Here is an 18,525-nt window from a genome sequence, read left to right as displayed (position 1 = left end):
CTCTTCACTGAGAACCATGAACAGAAGAGGATTTACACTCACACATGGGTTCTCAGTATCACAATCTGTAACATTTTGTTCTTACCTTCACACCCATTTGAAGAATAGGAATTGGGATACAACTGTTTGATTTGGAGGTTAGCCACAGTCTAAACTCAGGGTCTATTTTCATATCTGGACCATTAAGTCTGTAAAATAAACCATTTATAAATATTTTAATTTGAAAGTTTTAAACAAAACCACCATGTCCTTAGAGTTATTCATTTCAATGTCTGAAGTGACCTTATATACACATCATTTTGGTAGTAAAGATCGTACTACCATAAGAGCTTTCACATTACACAAGAATTTGCAAAAGATGCATTAATTCCCATTTTTAAAAAAGTAACTTTTCCTTCATAGAGGACAAAAAGCAATACACACACACACACACACATACACACACGAAAATACTTGGAAAAAAGACCAAGTAAGAACTCAAAGAGGGGTTGGTACGATGGGTTAATTTGTTCAACCTCCACCTGCAAGCGCTGGCATCCCATATGGGTGCTGGTTCATGTCCTGACTGCTTCACTCTCCATCCAGCTTGCTACTTGTGGCCTTGAAAAGCAGTGGAAGATGGCCCAAAACCTTGGAACCCTGCACCTGTGTGGGGACCTGGAGGAAGCTCCTGGCTCCTGGCTTTGGACTGGCTCATCTCCAGCCATTGTGGTCATTTGGAGAGTGAACCAGTGGATGTAAGATCTTCCTCTGTGTCTTCTTCTCTCTGTAAATCTGCCTTTCCAAGAAAAATTAGTCTGTTTTAAAGAAAAATAAAACTTAAAAGTTCTCTTGGTCAAATATGGAGTAACTAAATATAAAAATAAATGACAGTAACATAATCCTCTGAATAAAACTGCGATCAAGAAATCCATCCTGTGTAAACAAGCAACAAGTAAACAAATGGGAGAGAAGGAAATGCCTCCTTATAGCAGATCATTATTAGATAAACTTAGAAGTAATCTTGGAGTTAGAAAGCTACTATTTGGGAAATAACATACTAATACTTTGGCCAAAAATGATTAGTGGATGTCAAAATACTATTGAGTGAAAGTTTGAGATCCGCACAAGGCTCCATTAGGGTAAAGGTGATCAAAATTGCTGTGCCCAGTAATGAGACAACTGATACCATGGGCCTCTTGATCAGAGGTACTGGGGAGGACACAACACCTCCTCCATGGTATTCCTGTGACACCACACAGCCATCACCTACCCACGAGAAAACATCAGCTAAATCTAGACTCAGGGAGAGTTTACATAGTACCTGGCTTGGACTTTCAAAAATATCATAGTTACGAAAGACAAGGCAGATTGGCCAACTATTCCAGATTAAAGAAGATTTAAGAGATGTGACAACTGAATGCATTGAGAAATCCTGAACTGGTCCAAAACTTCTATTCTCTTTTGTAATGAAGGATACTGGGGCAATACACTAAATATGACCAACGATGACTACTTTCAGGTATTAAGGGTACAATGCCATCATGTCTATAATTTGCTTGCAAATAACCCACAAAATATTTTATGTGCATATATGTATATGTGAAAAACTTGGGAAACACTGATGAAGAGCGTAGATTTGCTTTTGCACCATTCTGAAACTTTTCGTCCAATGTGAAACATTTCAAGAAGTATTTACAAACAAAAAATGTTAAAACAAAAAAAAGCTGAACACAAAATGAAACAGAAAAGCAAAAATTGCCTTGTAAGTAGGCTTGAGCATAAGTCCCTCTCGGTCTTTTCTCACATCTACTTCTGCTCACATTCTCCAATACCTTTTCATTTATTTGCAAGCCAGACACAGATTGATCTTTCATCTACTGGCTCATTTCCCAAACACTTGCAACAACTAGGGTTAGACTGGTTGAAGCCAGGAGCCCAGGGCTCAATCCAGCTGTCCCGGATGTATGCTAGGGATCCAACTACCGGAGTCATTAAGAAGCTGGAATTCAGAGCAGAGCTAGGACTCGAACCCCGGCATTCCAACATGGGATGCAGGGATCCCAATTGATGGTGTAAATGTCATAGCAGATACTCTGTCCTCCTTTTTAAGAAAGATTTATTTTTATTGGAAAGGAAGATCAGATTTATAGAGAGGAGAAATGGACAGAAATATCTTCCAGCCACTGGTCCATTCCTCAAATGGCCAGAATGGCCAGAACTAAGCATATCCGAACCAGGAGCCAGGAGCTTCTCCTGGGTCTCCCAGACGAGTTCAGGCCCATCCTCTACTGCTTTTCAGGCCATGAGCACAAAGCTTATGGGAAGGAAGTGGAGCAGCTAGGATTCAAACCACTGACCAAATGGGATGCCAGCACTTGTAGGTAGAGTATTAGCCTGTTGAGCAACTGTGCCGGCCCCATATCCTTCCACCTTAGTATAATCTATAAAAGCTGCTTTGGTATTTGTCTGGTCCAGGCTTTGTGTATCTAGCGATAGTTGGGAAATAGCAGGTGCTTTAGCACCACCTTCGAATGAATAATCAATGCAAGATGTGGTAGAAACTATAATGTCAATTTTCTAAGTCGACTTCTACTGAAATCAGACAACTAGCCTTCATCTCTGACTCTCTGAAGTGGTAACAGAAATGTGAATCAGAGAAAACATGAAGTTAAGACTACACTGCTACAAGAATAACAGTCCAGGGGTGGGTGTTGTGGCATAGCAAGTTAAGCTTCTGCTTGGGACACCTGCATTCTATATCAGAGTGCCAGTCTGAGTCCTGGCTGTGTTACTTCCCATCCAGTTTCTTGTTAACGCACGGGGGAAGGCCCAAGGACTCGGAGCCCTACCACCTACGTGGGAGATCGCATAACCGTGGCTATTGTAGGCATTTGGGGAATAAACTAGCAGATGGAACTCACCCCCCTTTCTCTCTGCTTCTCTGTAACTCTTCCTTAATTTTTAAAAGAACACTGAGATTAGCACTGATGACATTAGAATAGATTTTAGGAATTGAGGTCAGGTAGTTTGGTTTCATAATTTCCTGTGTGTACTCAGAGTAAAAAGAAAAACAGCATGAAGAAACTTCGATTTACACACATTTTCTCCCATGCAACATGGGTCCGCACACAGCAATCAGAGAGAAAAGTGGTGGCTCAAAGCATTAAGGACGCACCTCACCGCTAATTCTTCACTCAGAGCTATAGGAATCAACTTTCAAGGAAGAGAGGCTTAACCTCCACTGCAGACAAGCAGGCTGAACCTGTGGCAGTTCTCCCTGCCCCAACCCCACACGAACAACTGGTTTGGGAGAAACAGCCTAGGAACGTAGGCTGAGCAGAGGAAGCAGAACAGACATGAAATACAGGCCTTGAAAGCGATCATCACTGACACACAGATGGGAGGTACTCTGCTGTGCAGAATCTCACGGAATGTAACAAAGCACGCATAGTGTACACATGCTCGACCCAGAGCTCCGGAAGGAGAGCAAAAGTGATTGATGAGACGGGCAGCAAATACCTAAGAGACTTTTGTGTTGCTAGTAAAAAGCAATGTGTTGGCCAGCAAGTGCTTGGAGCAAAAGAGAAGCCCATGCCAGAGAGCTTATGTTTCCCCCTGACTGGCCCAACCCAGGATCCCTGCTTATTCATAAAATCACATTCCCCCGTCTAGTCTTATTTCACAGTTTATATAATTCACTCGATCTCTCCCAAATAAACATAAAAACTCTTACGACTCTACAATGGCACAAAGCCTGGGCATGAACTTGGCCGCTAAGTGACAGTTTTGGAGGATGACCCACTGCTCCCTTTTCGTGAGGGCCTCCGTGATGACGTCTTCGGTTTTAGATGCTTGGCCGCGGCCCAAGGAAATCACGGTCACGTGGCTTGTGGTTCCTTTCAACTCCTGTGCAAATCTTAGGAGGCTGTCTGTGAGGTCCATGCCTGTATGACAATGTGGGGAGAACACGACCCTGTACATCATTGAATTCAAAGCACAACCTGCACTGATCGCGCTGGGGTGGGAAGCGGTGGTGCAGCCACAGTGGAAAGACGACATGCTTTGAAATTAGAGCTGGGAGACCTAGTTTTTCTAACCCAGAGAATGACATCTGAGGCGCAGCAGCACCTGCTGCTACACCTGCTGCTGCTCTGCTCCTGCATCGGCTTTGTCTCTTCCTCCTTGGCAGCTGTGTGCCGACGGCATGTCCTCTGCTAGGGTAGTTTTTTTTAAGTCCCTCTTAGAGACAGGCATGTAAGTTTTGTGAGTAGGTTCTGGCAGCAGAAGTTCTCAGGAGAAGGTCTGTGTACTACTTTGGGGGTCTCCTGGAAGGAAGAAGGTATGCCTTCTTTCTTTTCTCTGTCCTTCCCTTTGGGGCATGATGTGACAGAGGCCTAGCCACTAGTATGGCCAAGGCCCTCAGGGAAGGGTCAGCTCCGAGAGCGTCAGGCACATGGCCAGGCTTTTTACCCGGAAATGTTCCAGGTAAGAGAGCTTCCGACAAGGTTGCGGGGTATTGGAATCAAAATTTGTGAAAGGCAAATTCTAAAGCTCTGGCTTTGGAGACTATAAAGAACACGTTAATAGAAGAAAGCCACTTTCTTTTAAGGAGAAAATAGTGCACTTAGGAACTCTACACCAAAGACAAGACAGACAGACAGAGAGAGGGAAGGAGAGGGACGGAGGGAGGGGTGAGGGAGAGAGATGGGGGGAGAGAGAGAGATTTGGAGTTTCAAGCAATACCAGGGTGAGATTTTCATAGCTTAAGTTATAAAACATATGTTTTTACACAAGCCAATGTAAACGCAAGAATATGTGTTTAGAAGGAATTTTCTGCAGAGCAACTTAACACAGACTTCCCCATATTTGTAAACCTGGGATGTTTGGGTACCCTGAGTTCTTCAAGTTTTTAGACAGGTTCATTGTTAACAAAGTTTTACTCGCTTTTCCAAAATGTTTGAACCAGAGCAGAATTATTGTAAATATGAAGCCAGACAGAATCCATCATTGCACATCTTGTGACTGGCAGTGTGTCACTCATCTCAAACACTCACGGCTCACCTTGAGAATGAATGACTATTAATGGAGTCCTGGAACTTGATTTCTCATACGATTCTTTCAAATTTATCCCAGTTTTGGGAAGATAGTCATTTCCCATTTTTTCAGTTACAAACTTTCTCACAGAATTCCTTAAATGTTCTGGTCTCAGGATTTTAATCTTAAAAAGAGAAACCATGGAAGATAAAATGTAAAACCACCCAGGGGACTACTCCGAATGCCTGATAAACACGAAAACGTAATGTGTTTATTATCATCAGCTTTACACGCAGTTTGCAGGCATTGCTCATGATGGGAAAGTCAAGCGAGAGGGAAGCCACACGTGGTGGGGAAACTGCCACTGCGTCCTCTAACATGTGAGGGACGGACTGTGGACGCAAAGATCCCAGCTGTGCTTCCAGACTGCAAAAACAGCCCCTTTCCTCCCCTGGAGGAGTCTTCTATTTCATAGTACATGTTTCGTGCAAGCAAGCATCACAGTGACGGCAGGATAAGAACCTGGGAGGTCGCAACTGGATGGCCATTAGTTTTTACATTACATAAGTGAAAAAAGACAGCCCCGTTCTTGCAGGCTTAAGAAAACAGAACGCAGATCTGGAAAACAATTGAGAGGGACTACCAGAGCTGGGGAGCAGTACATGTGTGCAGAGCAGAGGTTCAGGGGCTAGTGGGAATCACTGCAAATGTCTGAGACAAGGCCTTTCCCGTGAAGACTGCTTCATACAGATTACTTCTGTGCTGTCTTCATACAGAGCAACTTTGAAGTCTGTCCCGGGAAGGTTCAGTTCCGGAAGCCCACCACCTAAGGCAAAACTGAGACCATGTGTGTTGGGGTGCTGTGGGTGCGCAGCACTGCATCATGGGAAGCTATTATTTCTAGAAGTCAAAAACTGCCTAGGAGATGTCTTAAGCTTAGTGCCTAAGAAGCAAGCTAGGAAGATGCCACATCCCTAACAGAAGTGCCTGGATTCAGCAGAAGCCCTGGTCACCACTTCAACTTCTTGCTAACAGACTCCAGGAGCCAGTGGTGATGGCTCTAGTCACAGGGTTCTGGTCTTTGCAGGCAGACAGATGCAGACAGGAACAGAAAAGGAAGGAGGAGGTCATGCTCAAGTTCACCAAGCCTGGAAGCCCTGCGTTGTGGGGAGGAGTGACCAGTACCGTCATTGGTCTCTGTGTAAACGGTAAGGGCAGAGGGTTAGTTCTTCCCTCTACAACATGAACGTGAACTAAAGTGTTAGCTTTTCCAAGCAATGCATTTGATATACAATATTAAAATTGGAAGGGCTGAACGACTAACAAAGTGCTTCAAGCCCACAGACTTTCTCATATAGCTCACCAAAATAAGTCTTTGAAATGAAGTGAGTTTCTCCCAGGGAAACTGCGTAGGATGATGCATGCCTTCATTTTCCTTCAGAAGTTCAGCTAGATAAAATTCAGAGAGATTGGAGTCAACAAATGTTTTGTATCACTAAATGATATCACAGTGAAAACTGTTTTAATACAGAATACAAAAATTGTATAGGAATGAAACGGGCATTTTGTGATACAATGTTTTAGCTTTTGCCTATGCTGTGGATCTGTGGTCTTGCTACCTTTTCCTTGTTGAATATTATGGTTAGTGGTGCGTTAAGCTTGTGATTATACAGTAGACTGAAGTTACATTTTTTTGCAAAAATTAAAGGAAAAAAAAGAACGGAAGGAAGTAGGGGAGGGAGGCAAACAGGGAGAGAAAAAAAGGAGGGAGGAAAGTGGTTATCTTCTCAAAATCTTGCCCACAACATACAGGAAATATGTTCTTTATATTAATAAAAATTAAAAATGGCTTCCTGCAGGCAGCAGAAAAAATTGAATTTGTGTTCTTTTTTAAAAATTTATTTTTATTGGGCCTGGCGGCGTGGCCTAGTGGCTGGGGTCCTCGCCTTGAACGTGCCAGGATCCCGTGTGGTCGCCGGTTCTAATCCCGGCAGCTCCATTTTCTCTCTGTCTCTCCTCCTCTCTGTATATCTGACTTTGCATTAAAAATAAAATAAATCTAAAAAAAAAACCATAAATACTTAAAAAAATTATTTTTATTGCAAAGTCAGATACACATAGAGAGAAGTAGAGACAGAGAGGAAGATCTTCTGTCTGATGGTTCACTCCCCAAGTGGCTGCAATGGTCGGAGCTGAGCCAATCCGAAGCCAGCAGCCAGGAGCCTCCTCCGGGTCTCCCACATGAGTGCAGGATCCCAAGGCTTTGGGCCGTCCTGCACTGCTTTCCCAGGCTACAAGCAGGGATGGGACACGCGGCTGCTGGGATTAGAACCAGTGTCCATATGGGATCCCAGGTATCCAAGGTGAGGACTTTAGCCGAAGGCCACCGCACCGGACCACTATTTGTACTCTTTTTAAACAAGGCTGACTTCTGAAGTATCAAGAACACGGGAAAGGTGTGTAGGTAGGCAAATGCCCCAACAGCCATGGAGCCAGGGCAGGACCAGGACAGAGCACAAGTGCATCTGAGTTTCCTATGTGTGTGGCAGGGTCCCAAGAGCTTGAATTGCCATCTGTTGCTGCATTAGCAGGAAGCTGGGTCAGAAGTGGAGCAGCCGTGAGTCAAACCAGCACTCTGATAGGCGCTGTGGGCATCCCGAGCAGCAGTTTTTCTTGCTGTGCTACAATGTCTGCCCCTAAAACTAAGTATCTGCCATGAAACTAGTGTGGAATGTTTCAAAATTCTGATTTCCTAGGAGTGTCTCACTGACAATAATGAAGTTCATAATATCCATCTCACAAGATAATTAGGATTAGCTTGAGTAACACATGTGTACTTCCAGCAGTGTTACACTTTGGTTCTTTTCATAGGATGTTACAGTCACATGTATAAACTGAACATCTGCACACACACACATTCAATATGAGATTAAGACACTGAATACTCTCTCTTACTGTCCTCGAATGATTCTGTAGTTTCTTCTGATGTTTCTGCATTTTCTGAGAAGCGTGTGCTGATCAGACAATACACATCCTCACTGCTCTTGAAGGCATCCCACTGGGGCACGTTGGCTAACAGGGATTCGCAGAGAAGTGCAAACGGTTTCAGCTGACTGCTGACATGCACGCACTGCTGCCACCGTGAAGCCGACAGCCACCGAGCAGGGGGATCAGGCATTTCAAGCGCATCTAACAGAAAAGGCAATGAGATCACACTGTAAGAGGTAAGTCCTTTGTTAGCTATTCCTTTCAAAGTGAATTATGAACAAACATTTGTTGTCGAGAAAAGACTAGTTTATAAGAAATGAATGACATAACAGTTTTTTTTTTGCTGTGGTAAAAATTTTATCATCCCAAGTGGACAGCTCAGTAATGTTAGGTAGATTTGCATTGTTGTGAAATTGGCAAAACTTTTTGTGCGGATCAGAAAATCCATCCATCACACAGCTCTCCTGTTCCCCTCCTCCCAGATCTTGGTAACCACCATACTAACTGCCATTTCTGTGAGTCTGACTTCAGCCACCCCAATAAACGGATACAGCACTTGCTTTTCTGGGGCTTATTTCATTCAGTGTCAGTTCATCCATACTGTGATAGGATTTCCTTCCTTTTAAAGACCAAACCACATTCTGTTATATGTGAAGTCATATTTTGCTTATCCACTGGTAGATGTCTTGGCTGCTTCTAATTTTTGGTTATTGCAAATATCACTGCTATGCCCACATCCTCTCATTCTTTTTATATGGTTTTTATTATTTTTCTTATTAATATGGTTACACTTAAACAGAACATAACACTGAAATATGTTATCTACTTTTTGTTAATTTCACTGACAGATTCTGTTTTCAATAACAAAAAAGGTATCGTTTCAGATACTTCTTTTATTGTTTTGTTCTTAGTTTCTTTATTTATTTTCTTATTACTTCAGTTTATGACACAGTTTCATAGGCTCTGGTATTCCCCCAGTCTCTCCCCATGCCCTCCCATGGTTTCTTTTTTATTTTAGATATTATTTTTGATGGCGATTATATTGTTGAGAAGGGTGCATGCCCATGTGGACCACTGATTAATGTAGGAAGGGTCAAGCAATAGAAGGTGGATGAGCCATTGTTTCCAGTTTTTCTTTTTCCTGTACTGCTCAAGTGGTTTCAACAGTTCTGAAATGCTGCTGATTCATTGCTCCAAGGATGAGAAGTCCTTCCAAGGTCCGTTGGCTGACATAGTCCACCCCAGAGGCTCTATTCACCCAGATACTTTCTGTCAAAGCTTGGCTGAAAGAACTGTCCAATTTGTTCTGCCCTCCATCCTCTGCTATTGTACCAGATGTTCTATGCATGCCCCAATGAACTGCCATATCCCCCATTAACCATACCAGGGCATGGTGTCCACTGCACTTTCTGCAACTTCTGTGGGGACCCAGTTTTGGTACATGTATTCCATGGTAAGATCATTGATCCTGTGATTCTCTCCATAACTGGGGTTGTGAGTCCTGGGGTCCAGTTGGAGTGGTCCCCAAAGAAACCTCACCAGAGGTCACTCTAGACCTGACTCCCATGTGTGCCAGCCAGTGCAGGGTCTGGCTCAGACCATCACCCATATCAGCCTATACACACTGGTGGTTGTAGTTGTTGGGCCACTTCTGTCTCCAGCCCTATCTCCTACACAAACCAATGGATACTGTGGCCCAGCCCAACTCTGCTCACCACACACTCAGCCCTTGTATACCATTGGGAATTTCAGCCTCACTGGAGCAACCCCCAATAACCCTCACCAGGCCCATCCCCACCCCTGGTTCCTACATATGATGGTATGTGCGGCAGACTGGTCTGGTCTGTCCTGAAATGCATTTGACCTTTGTACACATCAGTGAGTGCTGCAGCCTACCTCAGCCCAACCGACCCCACTATTCAGCCCACACTTATGCTGGTGGGTACTACTGTCTATCCAGCCAGGTGTAACACTCACCAGTGGGAGCTGCAGCCTACCAGAGGGATGCCTACAGTTTCCCTACTAGGCTCACTTCTAGCTCCGGATCTTGCACTTTCAGGTGGTTCTGCAGTTTATTATGTCAGGACTTGCCCCAATTCCTAGCTCTTGCCAGCTGATGCTGTAGCAAAGCTCAACAAGCCTGCACGTACTCTTGTTCATGCATGCACCAGTGGCTACTGTTGCTTAGCCCAGCCTGGCTCTCTCCTTAACTCAGCTCACATGTAGGCCAATGAGTGTTGCAGTCTGGCCTGGCCTGCTCCAGTTCCAGCTCATGCTGGTGGGTGCTACAGCCTAGCCCAGCCCAACCCAGCCAGCAGTCCTGGCCCTTACATGAACTGGCTGGTGTTGTAGCCCAACTTGGCTTGTCCTGCACCCCCATCCTGGTTCTTGGATCTGCCAGCGGGTACTATGAGTTGGCCTATCCTGGCCTGCCCCCAGACCTGAGCCACACGTATGCTGGTGGATACTGTAAACTGGCCTGGTCTGGGTTGCCTCCAGTCTTGGTTCTTGCACTGTCACAGGGACTGCATCCTGACAGAGGAGTGCCTCTATCAGATCACCTCCCAGTGATGGATTTCTTGGAGTTTTGGTCTTTGCTGGTATTCTCATTTTGTCCATGCATTGCCTTCTGGTTTTGTTTAATTCTCCATTTTGTTGCTGTTCTTTTTTATTTTAGTTCATTTAGCATCTTTGTGACAGTTTTGTTTTGTTTTGTTTTTGGTCAGGGTTCAAAGATATACACTTCTTTAGGGCAGGTTTCCAAGTTCTAGTTTATTTGTTTGACTTCAAATTTCCTTTAAATTTTATATTTCTGTGACTTACAAATGTTTGATACAACAATGTAAATGTATTTAATGCTATGTAACTGCAAAATCATTAAAATGGTTGATTCTGCTATGTGTATTGGATCACTCCCTCAATAAATGTATTTGAAAATGTGTAATTAAAAACAATTTAAAAACTCTACTCATCCTAACCAGACTATCTGCTCTTATTGTAGGCACATTAGTAGGGAGCTAGATTGGAAGTGGAGCAGCTAGAATTCAAACATGTACTGCAATGTGATGCTAGCATCAGAAGTGACAGCTTAACCTACTGTGCCACGCCAGCACCTCAGGGATTTTCCTAATAAAGTGGTGTTGGCGTTGTGGCACAGGTTAGGATGGATGAGGTTTAATTCCTGATGGTATTTGATCAAGGTGTGTATGTGGGTTGTATTCTGCTCTGTAGATTACGATAACAATAACCACAGAAATGATCTTTCATTCCTTATTCATTCAAAGACCATTCAGTACCAGTTATGTGCTTAATATGGAGGCTACAACAATGCATTAGACGTTGTGTTGAACCTCAAACTGCTTTTACCTTAATCAACTGAAGCAGCATTAGAGATATTTGAGTATAAGAAAGCATGTTTCTAACAGGACTTTAATAAATCCAGAAAAATTACATTTACTTACTATTAAGTTTAGGCTGGGCACTTGGAATATTTGTAAATTTGCCAGAATTTAAGAAGATGTCCCATTCTTTTTCCGGTAAAACTCCGACGTCGTCATGCGTTAGGTTTGCATGAGCATTATTTTGCATGATAGCAGTGCAAAGCCGAAAAGAAAAGCAAAGCTTATGTTGATCAAACAGAGCTGAGGAAACCAACTGCAAGCAATACACAAATGTTAGACTAACGCAGCTCGGTGGGAGGAGTACACACAACTCACAGGGAAGAAGACCTTACCTGAAAAATACTTCTTGTCAATGCCACTACTGTATTTTTAATATACGAGCTCAGGAGATTTTTCTCATTTCCCATGTTAGGTTCTTTTGGAATGTTTGTAATCTCACAAACTTCTTTCAGAGACAATTTTTCCTTTCTTGTGCCATGTTCTTGCTCTTCGCTTTGGGTAATGATGGCGGAAGCAAAAGCCTGCTGGAACCAGTCCAGGGGGAACTGGTACAAGGCGCTGACCTGAGCCAGATCAGCCACCAGGAAGTAGAGCAGGGCACCGCGGGTGGCGACAGGGAGGTAGTCTTCACGCAGGGCTTGGGCCTCGGCTTTGGCTTTTTCTGCTGCTTCGATATGCTTCAATGTTTCATCTAACATCATCCTGTATTTTCTTAAGGAGACTACAACCTTTTCATCCTCTATTACACATCCTAAAGATAAGCAAAACAAATAAAGACTCTTGTCTAATGGGATGATTCCTCATGCCATGTGCTTTAAGTAAAGTGCTCATGTTGGACTTCAGTTGGCTCAGCATAGGAGGTGGACCCTTAAGAGAACGCAGGTGTATTTCTATAAACCTAACTGCACAGGGCTCGTACTTCCTCTTCTCTCGTCTCTTCCTTCTGCCACTTTAGTGTTTGGGGAAGTCTACTTTCTTTAAGGCATAGGCTAAGTAACCATTCCATCAAACAGGAAAATCTATAGAGAACATTAAGCAAAAAAATCTCAGAAAATAACATCATTTGTTAACAAAATGTCCTCTGATGTTTTGCAATGTATTCTATTTTATTAAACAAATACGTTGATCATGACCAATGAAACAGAATTCTCTACCCATTAATAAGTTGCAATTCACCTTTTTTTGTTTGACATGGCTCTCAGATTTCCAAGATAAACTCTTCTATTTTGGGCCCAGTGCAGTAGCCTATTGGCTCAAGTCCTCATCTTGCACACATGCCAGGATCACTTATGGGTTCTAATCCCGGCAGCCCTGCTGTCCATCCTGTTCTCTCCTATGGCCTGGGAAAGCAGTTGAGGATGGCCCAAAGTCTTGGGACCCTGCACCCATGTGGGAGACCCAGAAGAAGCTCCTGGCTCCTGCAACAGCTCAGCTCTGGCCGCTGTGGCCACTTGGGGAGTGAATCAGTGGACAGAGGACCTTCCTCTCTGTCTCTCCTCCTTTCTATGTATATCTGACTTTCCAATAAAAATAAATCAATCTTTAAAAAAATCACCTGTTTGCTTTAAAATGTTTTGTTCTACTTTATGGGTTAAATAGTCCCATTTTGCTTAAGTGTGGGGTTTTGTTTTGTTTGTTCTGGTGATACTATTTTGTGACCCCTCACCATCTCCAAGGCTGCCTCTGAGCACATTTAGTTTGAGTATTCTTGAAAGCAGGCACAGCCTTCAGTTAATGCGACCACTGCGAGGGAAAAGAGACGGCTCTAAATTCATATTGCAGGATCTGGATCACCACATTCTCAGTGATCTAGGTGGATCTTTTTGTCATTACTATTGAGATATTTCTACCTTTCAAGAAAAGGAATTCATTTAGCTGAAGTATCCTCTACCATTGGGCTTGCCTTTGAAGACTACTGCTCAGGTACTATCCCTTCAGCAGCGAACATGAGATTTATGTTCACATGAGAGCTTAAAAATAAATGCAGGCCAGGGCCCCACAGGTGCAAGCAAAACAATAAACTGGACAGATGATTCCTAAATGTGTCCTTAATAGAAAACTAAAGCACTGAGGAAAATCTCCGGGCCCAAGGAGTTAACAGGCAAAAAGAAAAACCGTCTATTGCTATTGTTAGCTAAACTGTAGCTTCTCCCAGCTGACTTAGGCTACCCAGCCTGGGAAGTGTGTGTGCCAGGAACAGATGTGTCTTTTAGTCGTTATCTAGACCATGGTGTCTTGGATATTTCTTGTTGTGAAGAGGCATATAATTTCTGCAGCTATTTTAATAAACAGCATATCTTTTATGGAAACACAGAAGTCACAGGCTCTTTTTCATGTAAAAGATCTTGTCACTGCCCAGTGGCCAATGTCCTATGAAAGAATGTGGCAGAACGAAGGTTGAAACCGAAGAACGTCACAGCTGACCAATGACAACTGGGTCACTCAGACAACCATCTGATCGTAGTTCTGGTCCCTACTCAGAATTCAGGCCTCATAACTTTCCATTCTGGCCTTCCAAACAGGTCTCCTCCTAGCACTCAATCCCATCGTTACTTACCTTGTGCGATCTCTAGCAAGTCCAATGTTTTCTCATCCAGCTCCTCAAGGGTTAGTGTGTCAAGGGAAATACTCTGTAACAACTGGTGGCGTTGACTTTCTAAATGAGGGACTTCATGTGTTACCACTGTGGACAAGAGATGATCTTCCAGACCTTGGAATGTGACGGTAAAGTTGATCACAGTAACAAAGTTATAAATAGACGCAAGGATGTGGGGATTATCTATTGCTGTAGATAAGTATAACCTACACAGGAGAAAGGTTCCAGTTACTCACAGAACATACATAGAAAAAAAAATGACGCAAAACCAGCCTATTTAATAGCATGAGAATAGTTTTCCCAGAAGTAGGCAAATTTTTCAAGTTACTCAGCCTTGCACGCCATGTACACTCTAGTTTTTTTTATTAAATTACAAAAAGTACAATTATTAATCATATCCATATTATATCTGGGTTAAGGTTTAAATGGTAAGAGTTTTGACCTGTCACAGTGACACTCAGCCCTGCAAGGGGACAGGGTAAATTTGACTAACCAAGTTGAAAACAGCACATGTTCTTTGCTTGGACTTGAGGATGCGGGTTGGATGAAGACACAGTTCAACGGCCGAGCCTGCAAGCCTTGATTGGTTTTCATTTCTTGTCATAAAAAGCCTACCGCCCTTTTCATTATAACACCCAGCTCCCACTAAACATGGGACGTATGTAACACGGATGGTAACTTAGCACAGAAACCCCACTTACTGAGTTTACATGACTCCTCTCCACATTTCCTGTAAAACTGAGTCACTGAGGGCATTGGAGGAGAGAACCAGCAAAAGGAGGATCTTCCCTTCTCTTTAGCACCCTTCCTTTCAAATGCACAGGTAAACAAACACATTTTTTTAAAGAGGTAGTAACCTTGAGATCACTAATGCTTTCCAGATTCCCTTACTAAGTGTCCTGCTCACCCAGCAATCCTCTGGTTAACTGTAGAATAACCTAAGTACCGCTTTTCCTTGGGAACACTGTCTCGGAGGTCATCATATTTGACTACATAATCATGCCCCATGATGCTGGCAGGTGGCAGCCCTTCCTGGGGCCTTGACTGCTGGCCATACAGACACAACGTCTATGTCCCTCAAGGCAGGTTCCCTTTTTGCTCTAGAATTAAACACACACTTTTTTAAAAAGCGGCATAAGATCTTCCCATGTAAACACGTTAGTCATTCAAGTCGGTGTGAGCAGGTGGGGCCAAGTCTGCCTCCGGTGGCCCCATTTGTGTCTCTTTGGAAGAGTCCTTCCTCCTGGAGACCGAGACTGCATCAGGTGCGTGTTGACAAATACTGAGTGAGAGTGATCTGATGGATATGAGTTCGTTTTCTGCTCTGTGTTCTGATGCGAGCTACAGCCTGCACATGTGCCTGCACACGCATAACAACACTTACATGCAAACTCACTCTTTGCTCAGGTGGGAGCTTAGCAGGACTGAAACACAAGGATTTTAGTATTAGATGTTTACAGAGCCATTTCTGTGGGCAACATTACCTAAAGTTGGCATTGATTTCAACCTCTGAACTGCCAATCTTCATGAAAGACTGCCCCCTTTTCTGATAGATCCGCTTCTTCAGAATCACCTTCAGGTCTGGAGATAATGTTTCAGGGAGATTCTGAAAACAGACAGGCAATGGGTATCAGTAGGAGAAATCATCTTAAATCAACTGAGAGGACACAACACTTGAACACTGTGATCTTAATGTCAGCAGTGACACAGCTGTAAGACAACGGAGCACTGAAGGTTCACCACAGGGATGCATACATTTGTCAACGTATTTCTTACTGGTTTTCCCAACAAAGTTACCCATCACTTCAAACTTTTCCTTTGTATGCTCAGTGCCTTCAGTGCATGGGGCCAACCGCCAGGAAACACAGCACCCTGCTCCATGCTCCGATACCTGCAGGAGGACGCTGTCTCCCATCTTCATAGCATGCTCCATCTTTTTGGTGTAACTGCTGTCCTCCACGGAGAGCTCCTGCAGCTTGGAGCCTTCCATCTGGCGGATCCAGTTGTACGCCTGCTTGTGCGGGTCGATGAGCAGGGGCCACTGCAGGCTGTTCTTGATCATGATGGCATTCTCTGTTGAATACCAACCAACAGGCAGTCCTTGGTTATGCCACCGGTAGATCTGGAACGAAACAATTTCTACTGGCACCATTTCAGGAGCATCACATTGCTAGCATCTTACAGAGTACCAAAGAAACCTACAAGACCACTGCTTTTACAACAGCCAAGCTGTCTTCAAGAAGGATTAAGGAAACGAACCACTGGAGCAAACTGGATATGCACACAAAGCTTCTGCAGCAGACAGTGGAGGCGCTCCTTATCTCCTTGTCTCAAATTCATAGATAAGAAATCAGCACAGCATTGTACAAAATAGTCATTTGGCATCTACTGTTTGCCAAGTACGTAGATGTTAGAGAATCTAGATGGAGGAACTGAGGCCAAAAGAGGTTGAGGCTAAAAGGACTTTAGCCGCTCGGCTACCGCATCGGGTCCACTATTTTTTTTTTAATATTTGATGTTGCTTACATAGTTGACAAGGATGCACACTCACAAGGACCGCTGATTAGGGTGGGGAGGGTCGCGGCATGGGGGAAGGTGGGCGGGACAAATGTTTCCTATTTTCTTTTTCTCCTGTATCTCGGTTGGGGGAGGGAGAAAGTGAAGGGGCCGCTTCCAGATGCTAAACTATATCAGTATATTGCGGGATTGGCGATTATACTGTTTTAAAGTATTACAATTATAGACTTTCAGTTGCATTTATATATAATACTGATATACCTGGGTTTAACTAGCATTGCTGTAATGAAAAGCCAGTATTTGTTTCTGAGACTTTACAGGTAGGTTGTCTATTTAAGCAGACTTACCAGCGGAGAAATGAATTGATAATTATGTTCTTTGGATTTAAAAAGGTTTTTTTAAACTTCTGAGAGAGATTGCCAAAAGAGGGTCTACATTTTTTTTTTTTTTACTGTAAGAATGCTCCATGTTGTTTAATAAGCTCATCAGTTTCATTCATGATTTCAGAGTGAGAAATTAACTGCTATTCATTAGGATCATGTAAAAGGATACAATGGGAAAAAGGATATTTTGTGATTTACCAAGAGCATGAGTAACACGAGAGATATAACTGAGACATTGGAACCATATGTGAAAAATACTAAGGCCTGAAACAGACTCCAGTTTTCACACATGAAGATAATTGAGGGGAAAGATCTAAGACCAAAAACATGTCCAAACCCCAAGTCTGAATCAACAACAGCAGTCCCTTAACTGGACAATCAAGACAGGTTACTACCTCATACTTTTGGGCCATGACGTCAACTAAAGAAAAGTGGGAAGACAAAGAAACGCAGTTTTGAATGCAGAAATCCTGCCATTTATTCACAACCAACTGGCGAAAGGCTGGCGTCAAGGCTCCGCTGTAGACGATACACGCTGCGGAGAGGAGGGCGTCGCCCCAGAGGCCCTGCAAGCTGCTGTCCAGCTGACTGATTATATCTTGCCATCGAGTCTAAGTGCAGAAAAAGATACAAGTGAACATTCCATATAAAATATACTGTTACATGTATGTAATACACACGTCTTACAAATGTGTTCACTTTAAATTACTTGACTAGGTTTTTTTTTTTTTCTAAAGCTTTATTGATTTTTATTGGAAAGGCAGATTTACAGAGAGGAGGAGAGAGAGAGATTTTCTATCTGCTGCTTCACTCCCTGTATGGCTACAATGGCCAGGGCTGAGCTGATCTGTAGCCAGGAGCCAAAAGCTTCTTCTGGGTCTCCCACGTGGGTGCAGGGTCCCAAGGCTTTGGGCCGTCCTGCACTGCTTTCCCAGGCCACAAGCAGGGAGCTGGATTGGCAGTGGAGCAGTTTGGACATGAACCAGCATCTACATGAGATCCTGGCACTTGGAGGGGGAGCATGAGCCAGTTGAGCCAATGCGCCAGCACTTGGACTAATTTTTACTATTTTACTATTTACTATGACACACCTATTACTTTAAAAATTAATGGTCTCTAGGGTGGATCCAGAAGTTATGATTATTATGTTCTCAAGCTGTAATATATAGAAATTCATAATGAATAATATTTGGGAATAGTTTTGTGTCACAGCAGGATAAGTTACTGCCTTGACAATGGCATCCCATTGGGCACTGGTAGGAGTCTAGTTCCAGCTCCCTGCTAACGCACCTGGGAAAGCAGCTGAGGTGGCCCAAGGCCTTGGGCCCTGCTCTCACGTGGGAAACCTGGTTGGAGTTCAAAACTCCTGACTTAGGCTTGGTCAGCCCTGATCAATGTGGCCATCTGGGGAATGAACCAGCACATGGACGATCTTTCCTTCTGTCTTTTCCTCTCCAACTCTGGCTTTCAAATAAATCTGTGAAAAAAAAAAAAGGCTATTTTAAAATGAACTGTTTTCTGAGAGCAACACTAGTCCTTGGAGTTTTCAATAGTGTTATATTTATTAATATAGATATGTGGTCATTTGAACTCTTAGGTACTAAAACAAGGTAGTTTGAGAATA

The 18,525-nt window shown here is 43.4% G+C and overlaps 1 protein-coding gene across 15 annotated transcripts in view; it reads right to left on the bottom strand.

Annotated features, from left to right (window-relative positions):
• Positions 1-18,525, bottom strand: part of DNAH14 (dynein axonemal heavy chain 14) — a 230,288-nt gene that overhangs the window by 20,181 nt on the left and 191,582 nt on the right. For all 15 annotated transcript variants that reach the window (XM_058669242.1, XM_058669230.1, XM_058669231.1 and 12 more), the window contains 11 exons: positions 17,297-17,512; positions 15,893-16,123; positions 15,486-15,607; positions 13,963-14,207; positions 11,738-12,156; positions 11,466-11,658; positions 7,972-8,205; positions 6,380-6,465; positions 5,044-5,200; positions 3,716-3,926; positions 86-188 (listed from right to left, as the gene is read on the bottom strand). In XM_058669242.1, coding sequence (XP_058525225.1) covers positions 86-188; positions 3,716-3,926; positions 5,044-5,200; positions 6,380-6,465; positions 7,972-8,205; positions 11,466-11,658; positions 11,738-12,156; positions 13,963-14,207; positions 15,486-15,607; positions 15,893-16,123; positions 17,297-17,512 — 2,217 coding nt within the window. The remainder of the gene's footprint in view (positions 1-85; positions 189-3,715; positions 3,927-5,043; positions 5,201-6,379; positions 6,466-7,971; positions 8,206-11,465; positions 11,659-11,737; positions 12,157-13,962; positions 14,208-15,485; positions 15,608-15,892; positions 16,124-17,296; positions 17,513-18,525) is intronic.

Source organism: Ochotona princeps, chromosome 10 (genome assembly GCF_030435755.1).
Source record: "Ochotona princeps isolate mOchPri1 chromosome 10, mOchPri1.hap1, whole genome shotgun sequence".
NCBI classification, from domain to species: domain Eukaryota; kingdom Metazoa; phylum Chordata; class Mammalia; order Lagomorpha; family Ochotonidae; genus Ochotona; species Ochotona princeps.
The sequence above is the reverse complement of the archived record's forward strand: the minus strand, read 5'-3'. Positions and strand labels throughout refer to the sequence as shown.